The sequence below is a fragment of the Mixophyes fleayi genome, chromosome 1 (genome assembly GCF_038048845.1).
Source record: "Mixophyes fleayi isolate aMixFle1 chromosome 1, aMixFle1.hap1, whole genome shotgun sequence".
NCBI lineage: Eukaryota > Metazoa > Chordata > Amphibia > Anura > Limnodynastidae > Mixophyes > Mixophyes fleayi.
Genome location: NC_134402.1, coordinates 229,452,772 through 229,466,078, shown reverse-complemented (window position 1 = coordinate 229,466,078; position 13,307 = coordinate 229,452,772). Strand labels below are relative to the sequence as shown.

At 39.5% G+C, this 13,307-nt stretch overlaps 1 protein-coding gene across 3 annotated transcripts in view; it reads left to right on the top strand.

The window, feature by feature from the left end:
- Nucleotides 1–13,307, top strand: part of JAK3 (Janus kinase 3) — a 71,462-nt gene that overhangs the window by 18,874 nt on the left and 39,281 nt on the right. For all 3 annotated transcript variants that reach the window (XM_075206787.1, XM_075206795.1, XM_075206803.1), the window contains 3 exons: nt 3,706–3,828; nt 12,438–12,595; nt 13,139–13,250. In XM_075206787.1, the coding sequence (XP_075062888.1) occupies nt 3,706–3,828; nt 12,438–12,595; nt 13,139–13,250 (393 nt within the window). The remainder of the gene's footprint in view (nt 1–3,705; nt 3,829–12,437; nt 12,596–13,138; nt 13,251–13,307) is intronic.

Genomic DNA, 13,307 nt, shown 5'->3' with positions numbered 1-13,307 from the left:
TCCTATTGCCCAACTGAGTGATCAGATCATTTAAAATGTGTTTGTTCTGATTTCTAATTTGATTATGTGGTTGTCAAATTAACTGATTCCACAGCGCTGTACAGAGAAATCATTCACATCAGTCCCTGCCCCATTGGAGCTTACAGTTTAAATTCCCTAACAAATACACACTCAGACCGAGAGACTAGGGTTAATTTGATAGCAGCTAATTAACCTACCAGTATGTTTTTGGAGTGTGGGAGGAAACCCATGCAAACACTGGGAGAACATACAAACTCAACACAGATAAGGCCATGGTCGGGAATTGAACTCATGACTCCAGCGATGTGAGGCAGAAGTGCTAACCACTAAGTCACCATGCTGCCTAATGCATGACCAAGTTAAGAGGGAATACATCACATAAAATCAGGTATTGGTAATCAAAAAAGCATGAGATATGTAAACATGTAAGTTAAATGATGATTGGAAGCAAGTCAAGAAAAAAAGCTTAAGGTACAATAAAAAGAATATAAGATGAGAAGGAATTCAAGTGTAGCCATAGAGGGAATGGATAACAAAAAAATAACATGATTAAGATGCAAGCAAGATCAGGAGTGAAGATAATATGATGTCTACAGTAATTTAGTGTTTTTATTGAGACATATTTTATGGCATTGAATGGTGAAAATTTTTACAGAGCTATGTCTTGTGTAGTGTCTTTAACACAGCATTCATTGTAAAGATAATTCAGAAATCCAGACAATGGATAAACAGTAGAATGGATTTGGGCCAGCATTTTTTGAGGGCAAACAAGGCCACGTTTTCCTGGGGCTCTCAAGCTTTGTGTTTATCTATATCATCATCATCATAATTTATTTATTTATTTACATAGCACTACTAATTGCGCAGTGCTGTACAGAGAACTCACTCACATCAGTCCCTGCCCCAAAAGAGCTTACAGTCTAGAGTTTCCTAATGTACACAGACAGACTGAGAGAGACTAGGGTCAATTTATTAGCAGCCAATCAACCTACTAGTAAGTTTTTGGATTGTGGAAGGAAACCAGACAAACCCACACAAACACGAGGAAAACATACAAACTCCACACAGATAAGGCCATGGTCAGGAATCAAACTTATGACCCCAGTGCTGTGAGGCAGAAGTGCTAACCACTAAGCCACCATGCTGTGTAAATACTTTATCTACTCACATCACCAGCATACTCTAGTATTCAGTACAGTGGTTTCGTGTTGTCAAGCATAGTCCATTGCACAACTGCCTAGGGCTATGGAGAGGTCTGTGCAATAGGTGGTTTGCACAATATGGGTTTGAATAATGTAGCTGGCTTCTTGGCTGCGCAACATGGCTTGCAATGAGACATGTATAACTGCACTAAGCTGCTGGTCTAACATTTACAATAATAGGCCAATGATTCACAATGAGTTTTGCCCAGAGGCCAATTTTTACTAAAAACGGCAATGCATAGGGTAATATCACTTTAAATCATACAGTGCTCATGAGAAATGATTTTGTGAAGTAAATGAAACCTCCTTTTCCTACTCACTTCTTTATTAATTTTTCACACTTACACATTCATTTTGCATTTTTATTTTTCATGTTTACTTAAAAACTAAATGTAACACCCCTTTATAAACAGGCTCCTTACTCCTACTGCTACCAGTGCTCTATATTCATCAGTATATTCTATATTCATATTTCCAGGTCTATTCCTCTAAAACACTCCCACAGTTGTACTAGTAGTATGAAGTGTATTGTTGGTGCATTATGTGGTCAGTTCTCACTTCCGTAGAATTTTGTACATCACCTCAGTTATATTCCAGGGTGTAAAACTAATTTTTCCACTTTAGATTAATTATTTTAAACACCTTACACCTCATTAGTACATGATGTGCAAGGACCCACCAAGATAGAAGGCATTTCATTATGGTCCCAATACTTACAATTACTGAGGATCTCTACTGGCCAATATTGGTAAAGGTTTATGAGCCCTGGAGAAAGGAGAAATTTAATGCAAGGCAAGAAATGACAGCTGGCTCCTAACTGAAGTAGCACCATGTGCATCTAATCAGGGACTGGCTATTATTTCTAGCTTTCTGGCCATTACCCTAACCCTCCGTCACCCAGTGATAATTATGAAGCCTGACCACCAGACATACACAGATTTGTTTTGTACTGAGACACTGTTGAATTAAGCAGTCTTTATGGATCCCAAGAACTTCTACCAGAGTACTATTGTGTGTAGCAGAACGGCAGTTAAAAAATTATTTAAGGTGGTACAATAATTTTATTAACATGACAGGATAATTTTATAAACATGGGCTAGATACTGCAATTATCTAGATCAGCGTTTGTCAACTTTTTGATACTCGTTCTTGAGTATCAAAAAGTTGACAAACGGTGATCTAGATAATTTGTGAAATAATATTAGCTTTCTGCACAATTGAATTAAAATGGGAATTTCTGTCCATTTACCCACAACAACATTTCAGGCACTAAAAAAGTACAACATGGGAGGAGAGAGGGACAAGGAGATTTGTCAAAAGGGAGTAATTTGACAAATTGTTTTTGTAAAATGTATACTTGGTTTCCTTAGCCACACTGCCTTATATATTTCATACTCCTAAATAGAGATGGACAAATGGATTTGTCAGATTCTGAATTCAGTGACATTTCAGATATTCTCCATTGTCAAACTAATTTGCAAATCAGTAATGATTCACCAAAATTGTCTGAATAAATAATGTTCATTGTGTAATCAGGCCAATCGCAGTACAATGGAATGTAAAAAAGCCAATCTGCAAGTAGCAACCAATGCCACTTATCTATAACCCTATCAAAGACCGTAATGCAGGTGACCTAAGGCGAACTCAGGGAGGACAGAAATATTCCGTGAAGCAGAAGGGCTATCAATAGCCCAATAAAAGAAGCTTGCAGTCCCTCATACTCTCGTTCTTGCTAAATTGCAGGGCCGTCTCTTCCATTGGGCACGATGGGCAGGTGCCCGGGGGCCCTGCAGGCAAGGGGGGCCCGTCTAAATCCTACTTGCGGTCACATCAGCGGTGATCCGGCTCCCTCCCTGGTCCCCTCTTCCGTGCTGTGCTCGCAGTGAATGCTGGGCGTGATGTCACGCCCAGCATTCACTGCAACCACAGCACCGAAGAGGACAGAAGAGACTCAGCGGCGCGGAAAATAGAAGAGGATCGGACTTAAGGTAAGTTAAGGGGGCCCCAATATATATATATATATATATATATATATATATATATGTAAAAAAAAAGTGATTACATATATAATCACGTTTTTTTTTACATACATATATATTTTTTTTACACACACACACTATTTATATATATATATATATATATATATATATATATATATTTTTTTTTTTTTAGGGGCCCGGTACACTGCATTGCCCGGGGGCCCATAAAGTTGTTAAGGTGGCCTTGCTAAATTGTACTGAATTGTGAATGCCCTTTTTTTGCAACTATTAGCAGCCCAAAATACTGTACACTTGTGTGTAAACAGCATGTGTGTAAACAGTTAGAGTTACACTGTACCCCCTTCTGCATTTGTTATCCCGAAAGGGAGGTTTTAAAAGAAGGCAAGTATGATGTATTATATTCTTTTAGAAAATCACTGTATATATGTCTGTTACTTGTAGTAAATATTACATTGCACACTTAAATAATGTTTCTTCTGCAGTTGTGGCAACCATTTTGTGACTTTGCAGACATTGTGGATATTAGAATAACACAAGCTAATGCTGATCAAACAATAGCAGAAGGACGCATAGTAACCATCACCAAGCAAAACAACAAAGTTCTGGTGAGTGGGATGATGCATAGAGAATATAGAAAAAAAGGACAGCATGTAGATGATGTCTAGATTTAATAATATTGTCAACTGTAACTATTCAACATGTACTATTGGCAGATTTTATATAATGACATATATTTTAAACTGCATTGCACATTATATTTTTACAACTTTGAAACCATAAAATTGTGTAGCAAAAATATTATTTTTAAAAAGTTGTTATTGCAGTACCGTGTTAGCCAGAAAAATCTACGTGATGTTAAATAATTTTGTGTCAAAAAAGACAAAAGTATTATAGGAGTGATACCTTTATTGGCTAATCAAAATAATATTATTATATTTGGTAGCTTTCAGAGCACAGAGGCCCCTTCATCAGACAACTTTGCAAATGTATGACTAAGAAACAGACAACATTTAAGAGCTGTTACATCAAGAAATTTGTTCAGGGGGGGATATATCATTAAGATAAGCTAAAGTAATAAAACTCAGGTTTTCCTTACGGATGGAAGGTATAAAAGTCCTATGAGTTCAGAGATCTGGAGTCACTTTGCTGTGGGGGGTGAAGTGTATCCAAGTAGTGGCTCAAAAATCCAGGTGTTAAGCTAGGTACACACTACACGGTTTTCGTCCAATAATCGGCTCAATCAGCCGACATACGACCGCTCGTTCAAAAATTAGGTCAGTGTGTGTAGTGACACGATGGTCGAAAGTAGAGATGTTCACTCACTGACCCCTGTGTTTTGGTTTTGGTTTTGGATCTGGATTACCGTCGTGTTTTGGTTTTACCAAACCGCCATTGCGTGTTTTGGTTTTGGTTTTGGTTTTGTTTGGTTTTGTTTTGCTATTTGTTAAAAAAAATACTTTTTTTTGGCCTAAAATAATAGAATTTAGGTATTTTTTTGTACCTACATTATTATTAACCTCACTAACACTAATTTCCAGTCATTTCCATGCAATTTTGCCCACCTCCTAGGTCACAATATGATTTTCATACACTTTCAAAGAAAAATTGCTGCATTTCTTGCCAGTGATAAGAAAAAGCCCATTGTCATGCCTGGGCATAAGACCAAAAATCCACCTCTTAAGTGTGGAATTATTTTTACAGAAATCCTAACAACAGTTGTCTATCCATTTGTAGCGTTTTTAAACCCTCACTCAGTAGACGTAGGGACCTTAACCATCTGGGATCCTAATCCATGTTACAGCATTTTTCAGCAAGTTCTTGGAAAGCTGTTGGGAAAATCAGAAACTTAGGTAAAAAACAAATAACAACAAGCAGTCCAGTATCATCTGCCTCCATTCTCTCATCTACATCCCAGCACCTGCAATCTACCCCCCCCAACACCTTCATCATCAATATCCCCATAACCAATAATTTACAGTTAAACAATCCTTTGCAAGAGGAAGCAAGTATGAAATCTGTCACCCAGTCGCAAAGCGGATCACAGACGCCATAAGGACTATGCTAGTATTAGATCTGCGTCCAATGTCCATTATTAATGCAGCTGGTTTTAGACAGTTACTTGAGGTGTTCTGTCCCTATTACCAAATTCCATGACGACCCCATTTTACTCGAAAAGCTATTCCTAACCTCTACCAGACAGTTCTTAAAAATGTAATCATTGGTCTACAAAATTACATTCTACCCACTGTACACTTAACCACAGATATGTGGGCAAGCGGAACTGGGCAAAGTATAGATTATATGACTGTGACAGGCCACTTGGTTGGTCATTTGCCTTCACCAGCAGGGACAGCAGCTGCATGTACCCAAGTACGTCACATTTTTCAGAAGTAGGCTACTTTGTGTATCAGCAGCTTCACTAAGAGGCATACAGCTGACAATATGTTCCAAAAACTAAGGGATGTCATTGAAAGATGGCTAATCCTGCTTGGACTCTCCTGAGGATATGTCATTTCTGATGACGACCCCAATATTGTTCAAGCATTACAGCGGGGTTGAATTCCATCACATTTCCTGTTTTGCACACACAATCAACTTGGTGTTACAGAACTTTTAAAAAATTACATGCAGGGGATGCTGTTTGTGTCCGGAAAAATTTAGGGGCAGTTTCAGTTTTCTGCAACAGCATGTAGGAGAATGCAGCAGCTGCAAGAAGACTAGCATTTGAGGGGAATGTACTTTAGTTCAGCGAAGTAGTCACCTGTGAAGAGAGTGCAGACACGGTTAGCTTGAGTCAAGTGATTGCCTTAATAATACATTTTCACAAGGAGCTACAGAAATTTAACGTGTGACATAAAACAAAGTAAATGTGCTAACTATATTTTAATTGTGGACGAAATACTTAATTTGCTTCGCAAGGATCCAAGACCTATCGACATCTTGTTGAAACGTCTTCTACTTCAGTTTCTCAGGCAACTGCTTGTTGTACAAAAAATTGCTTTCCCAAGACACCCAGTGGTGATGCAGATGATGCCGCACAACATTTAGATATTTGCTCTGTTGTAAAAGAATTGGCCAAAAATCGTGACAGCTGTGCCCTAAAATTAACTACTAATTCCATTTTGAAGGACATTATTGGCAATTACATCATAGTACACAGACTTCTATGATGGTGGGATGAATTAGTATTGTTTGAGGAAGATTAGCACTGACCCCTGCCACCTCTCCTGTTTGTGTGTGAGCTATGGTACAATAAAATGTAACTGCAGATTTACACAAAGAGTGTCAGCCCTATTATTTCTATTTCAGCAATTACAATTAGCAATGGAGCAATGGAGCTCTTCTCTTTGGGTGTTACCTATATAATGCAGTAGAATTTGCCTGCAAATTCTACAGACAAGCCTGCTTGTCTTCCTCTTCATCAATGACTCTTAGCAATTGAGCACTCGTCTTTGGGTGTATACTACACCCAAACCGTATTAGTGCTAATTAGGAAAAATACAGTTTAATCCCTGCTAGGCCCTCCACCATCCTTTGCATGTTAATAGTAGGATTGCTTGCAGTTATGGGCAAGGTCACACATTTTTTTGTCAAATCCTTCAAACCAGCCCAGATGTCAAACTGTTGTGGTCTGCCACCTGCAACATCTCTGCTTGTGTTTGGAAAGTGCAAATTGGTGCCAGAACCTCACGTGCCAGAACTGCTGCCACTGGTGCCACCCTGCTGCCATTGGCGCAGGACTTACACAATCAACCGCATCCTCATCAGCGCCCTCAACGGGCTACCCAAATCTCCCCCTCATCCTCTTCTAATTCCAAAGTGTCATCCTCACTTGGTGTATCACCGGCTACACTCGGGCTATTCAGGTACACATCAGCAGAAAGCAGAACTGCTGAAAGGCCCCTTCTTTATGGGTACACTAACAGAATGCTAACGATTAGACATACCACTGTTGGATGGACTCTCCACAGGAATTGGTGTCATTTCTGATTCAGAGCAAACATTATCCTCTAATGCCTTACTGTTATCTTGCAGCTCGGCTTTGACACGAAACAGTAGTTGTGCACCACTTGTAGGCTCGGTAACACTGCGTGTGTAGAATGGTATGTTGGCAATTTTTTTTTTATCGGCACTTAACTTTTCCTCAGTTACACTTCTTTTTTGCTTCAACACGGTAAATTTTTTGGGGTGTCTGTTTTTTTGACTGATTTCAAAAGACTGTGTAGTTTGACATCGCCTTTCCCAGATGACGTACTGGGAACACTACCATCAGGACTGGTGATAGAAACTGGTTGCTCATTCTGCTCATATGTGGACTGCTTTGAATCCATTCTAAGCCCAAAGCACTTTTAGTGCTACAAATTGTTTTAGATACTGCTGACAAATATGACTTTTGACAGCCACAAAAATTAATGCAAAAGAATGGGGGACACCCCAAAAGCACTTGGAAGTGCTAAATATATTTTTTGACACTGCTGCCAAATAGGACTTTTGACAGCCAGAAAAATTAAAGCAAAAGAATAAGGGACACCCCAAAAGCACTTGGGAGTGCTAAATATATTTTTTGACACTGCTGCCAAATAGGACTTTTTTGACAGTCGTAAAAATGTATGCAAAAGAATGGGGGACGCCCCAAAAGCACTTGGAGTGCAAGAAACTGAACAAAAACCCTCCTCTCTTCTCCTCTTACTGCTGTAACAACTGGTATTAAGATTACAGTGGTGTTGAATACAAACAATAATGTGTCCAATTACTGCTCTGTCCCTGCGCTGATATAGCCAGTGTGACCTAACCCTGCTCTCTCCCTCTGTCAAATGGCGATGGATTGCTGTGGAGGCTGGTATTTATGCTTTTCAAATCTCTCGAGAACCGAGCTCAAAAAAACTAATACGTTGCGATGACGTTTTGCCTCGATTTCGAATCCGAACGGGCGGGAGAGTACTGAGCGTGCTCGGCTCGGTACTCGGATAGGCTAAATTCGGTAGGATTCGGATCTCGGGGGAACCGAGCCCGCCCATCTCTAGTCGAAAGTCTGCCCAAATGGACGATTGTCGCATCATTTTTTTGGTCGTACCGTTTAATAATCTCGTTTCCGTTGTGTAGTGTGTATAAACTTCCTTCTTTTTCAATTTTTTCTTGTTTGCTAACAGGTGTAACAATAGTGGTATCAGTGGTATCTAAACAGGCCTTCTCACCGTTAATTCTTCGTTCTGACATAAAAAAAATTAGGTTACAAATTGGGCGTTTACATTTCTTTATGTGACACTACAATGAAATAAAGTCCTTCAAGCAGGTACACTACATGTGCTACTGACCTTTTATAATGTCGTTGTCGTCCTGGGCCAGTACTTTGAACATCATCTCCACCTCTACCTCTCTTTGGCTCATTGGATTTGCTCTTTGCTCTTCTTGAGCATCTCCATCCCCCACCTTAACTTTTTTGACATTTTTGGCCCTTCCAGCACCATCTCTGACTCTGTCTCGTCTCTATAGCTGCAACCCCCACTGACACCTTCTACTCACCTGCAATCCCCACTAATACCTGCTCCTCACCCGCAACCCCCACTGACACCTTCTCCTCAACCTTAACACCCACTAACACTTGCTCACTCGCCATCTTCTCACGCTCCTCGACGCCAAACAGGTTCCTCTGTCATTTTATACACTCAGACATGGGCGTTCGTTTCTGCTGTGGACCAATCAGCGACGATGCACGCCGAGAATGGAGCATTCCATTACATATGAAGGGATTTTATTATTAGGGAATATTCATTGCGTTGCACTTTAGCAGTTAAATGTTTTTCTAAATTTTATGTATGTTACCAAACTTCTATTTTATATGAATGAATGAAGAGACAGTGTTGCCTTCTCTTTTTATGCAGCTTTGGGTGTTAAGTATAGTGAAAGCTCTGCCCCTTTAGGCTAATGTCTTTGGTATATCGTTACATCCCACGCAAATGATGCTTCAGTGTGTAAGAAATTAAAATCATTGCTCACGACAAGATGGCTGTAAAAAGTTGCTAACGGGATGTCCGCTCTTCCCTTTATCGTCCTAAACAAGGCTAGTGTGTATGCAGTCCATGAACTGAGCGATCGGACCATCGATCGCATGTAAAATCGCTTGGCATAAAAAGTTGGTGGAAATTTCTGTAGTGTGTACTTAGCATTAGATTGAGCCCTTGTGTCAATGATTGGTATGTTTATCTTTTCATGGCTAAACTAGAGGAGGAATTCTTATCAACTTGCACAATAAAAACCTCTAGCATACTTTTGTTATATTAATGATTTTCTACTAATCTGGACTGGCTCTGAAGATGAGCTGCTGACTTTCAATAAAAACTTCAACAAATTTCACCCAACCATTAGACCATACTTGCCAACTTTTCCTCATTGGCTTCAGGGAGATCCCAGGGGAGGTGGGCGTGTGGGGGCAGGGTTTGACGAATCGCATCATTTTGGGGCTAAGTTGACAAGATATTTGCATCATTAGGCCCCCCCACACTTATCTATTGCGGGGCAAAAACCGGGAGGTTGCCCTGCTCGCCCGTGAGGTCTCCCAGAAATGAGGGAGTCTCCCAGACATTCCAGGAGAATAGGCAACTATGCGTTAAAGAAAAGCAGCTAATGGATCTCTAGAGACTGAAGTGTCTTTTACATTTCTGTCTCCATTACTGAAGTCATGTTGTCTTACCTGTCAGTCTTTGATTAAATCTTGGTCTCTCTATGAAAATGGCCACCTCCATAGGCATCAATACATGGACATAGAACACAATTTCTGAACTGTGTCATCATGCCACAGATGACGAAGCCAACCACGTCTTGTACTGGCTCAGCATCAGGGAGAATACCAGACTCTTCAGGGAGTGAGGGAGACCACCCCTATTTCAGGGAGTCTCCCTGACATTCAGGGAGAGTTGGCAAGTATGCATTAGACTCACTCTTAACTGCTCACAATCTCGCATACATTTCCTGGACATGACCCTATACAATAAAAACAATACTATACAAACATCAGTCTATCATAAACCAACAGTTTTGAGATGGAACAGCTTTCACCCAACTCTAATAATTTTTTTGGTTAATCAATAAAGGTATCACTCCTATAATACTTTTGTCTTTTTTGGCACAAAGTATTTAACATCACATAAACCATAACATTGCTTTTAAGTATCTCACACGATTAAGAGATATATTTCTGTTTAAATTTAAATTTGCTAAACTTATGTTGCCTAACTGAAATCTTTATGCTAAGTACTACAACTTGCTTAATAATTACTGATACTTGAAAGAGGGTTTCTGCCTGAAATCACCTGTAGGAAATTCAACAACACACTACTGCTGCAACTAGACACATAGGTTATTGCTCTTAATATTATTGTACATTTGTAAAGTGCCACATTGCTGTACGGGACAGTGGGGAAAACAGGAAACACATAAAACAGAGACATACAAAGTATATAAAATAATTCCAAACATGCACACAAAGGGTATTGAAGTCTCTGCTCATTATAAAACTTACAATGTAATTGGAAGAGGGTACAGCTGAAACAAGACGAGTGAGTGTGGCTCAAAGTGGAGATTGAGACAGTTGCGAGGCAGGGCCACCTTAACAACATTATGGGCCCCCGGGCAAAGCAGTGCAGCTGGGCCCCTACCTCTATATATATAGATATATAGATATATATATATATATATATAGATATAGATATAGATATATTTGCAGGATTATTTATAATATTTAAGAGCCCTGTCTATGGGGCCCCCTTGCCTGTGGGGTCCCCGGGCACCTGCCCATTGTGCCCAATGAAAAAGATGGCCCTGTTGCGAGGGTGTACTAGTTTAGGTAGCATAAGTTGGAGTAGGGTAAGCTCAAATAAATAAATGGGTATTCAGTGAGCATTGAAAGATTTCAAGGCTGAAGGAGAGTCTGATCGTGAGTGGTATGGAATTCCGTAAGTGGTTAGCAGCATGGGAAAAGTCTTGTAGATGGGAGTCATAGGTGGATACTAGTGACAAGGTGAGGATCAGTGGTAGATCTAAGAGGGAGATTATTTTTAGATAAGATTTGAAATGTATGAATGGGTGTTGTTGAGGACTTTGAGGGTGAGTAATTTAAATTAGATTCTGGAGGACACGAACAGCAATGGTATGGCTTTGCAGAGTAGTGCAGCAGAGGTGGAGCGGCAAGAGAGGAATATTAGTCTTGCTGTGGCATTAAGATGGATTGAAGCGCAGATAGTTGGGTGAGAGAAATGACAGATAGAAGCAGGTTGTAGTAGTCAAGGCAGGAGACAATTAGAGAATGAATAAGAGTTTTGGTAACATCTTGGATAAGAAAAATGTATATTCTGGCAGTATTTCTATGGTTGGGGAGATAAGTCTGTGACAGAAAATAGATGTGAGGAATAAAGCAGTAGGCTGACTCAAGTCTGACACCAAGGCAGCATATTTGGGAGACAGGGGAAATTATGGTGGTACTGACTTCCAGGGAGATTAATCTGATTGCTATTTCTCATTTTTGAGGTTAACGTAGCAGTTGCCGATATTGTTTTTGCTTTCCTTAATTCAATTAACATTTATAAAACTTTGCACTTCACGGACCTGATTCTTCTTTGCAAGCATTAGTCTTTCTTTCAGTACATAAGATAGGTAAGGTAAAAACATGCAAGAACACTTAAGCTATATTACAGGTTTTTCAACCGATTATCATGCCAATCACATGATAAACGACTGTTAGGCCCGATGTTACATTAGTGTGAACGCTTCCATGGTCATGTTTTATCCTACCAAAGCACATCGTATCATTTCATTTTAACCAGACTAAATATCTCTGTAAATGATGGAACGATGTCGGGCAAATTCTGAAGTGTGTATGCACTTACGACCAGTAGTGTAGTTTACAGAGTCAGGATCTTTTCAGCCGATGGTTATGACAGATGAAGAGCACAGATCTGAAGGTAAGTTGTGTAAAATCATGTAAGTGAGTACACATTAATCGTCAAGCTGATTGGGACTTTCAGTTGTTGGTAAAAATTATTAACGATATCGCATCGGGAGACATTTTCTGTAGTGTGCACTCAGCTTTACTGAGTAAAACAATTTAACAGTATAACCATAAATTATGTTAGCATATCTAATCATACGTGTTTTAGATAACTCTATACCTTGAAGTATATGCCCCTTCAAATTAGCTCCTTAATCTTTTTTGTCCAAGGAGTCACAGTTTCCAGTCCTGAGGGAAGCCCTGTCTTTTGTGTCTCTGGTTGATGGATATTACAGGTTGACTACAGACTCTCGCCATTATTTTTGTGAGGAAGTGGCTCCCCCGCGTCTACGGTGGAATTTAGAGAATCAGTGCCATGGACCTATCACGTGAGTTACTGAACGCTAAACAGACCCCACATCCAGTTACATTCCAAGGGTAAAAAAAAAAAAAGATAGTTTTTTCCAGGAGGACAACCTGGAAAAAACAGCTTTAACAAGAAAAAGGGAAAAGTTAAAGTTAATGAAATGGGTGGTTTTAAAGTGGTAGGAGGTTGGAATTTGAAGTAGTATTTACACTATTGGCTAGAGCACCTCTAGATTGTTCCACCTACTTTCAAAAAGTACACTTCCGAGAAAGGAAAGAAGTGTGCTGGGCCGGCCATCTAGATACATTGCTACAAAACCAAGTGTGCATCCAGTACACTTAGTAAGTGAGAACCTCTGAACTAAAAAACAAGTTATTCTACCTTGTTCTGCCTTTATTAAATGTCTAATTTTACATCTTTAATTCTATGTATGACCTAGTTACTTTCACTGACCATGAGAATTTAATACAATTTTCCATTTACTGTTTCCTGACATAGGCAACTCTTTCCATTAACCTCTGTCTCTTGCTGTTATCTCAACTAGCTTAATTTGTTTTTCCTTTAGCTCTGAGTTTGCAATTCACAAACTGAAGAAAAATGGTAGTGTTGGAGGCAGCTATGTTCTTCGCTGCTCCCCTCAGGACTATGACAGTTTTCTACTAACTGTGTGTTTGGAGGTAAAACGCTGCTTATTTCTTTCATATATGTATTTTTTTAAAAAGTTTTACTGAACT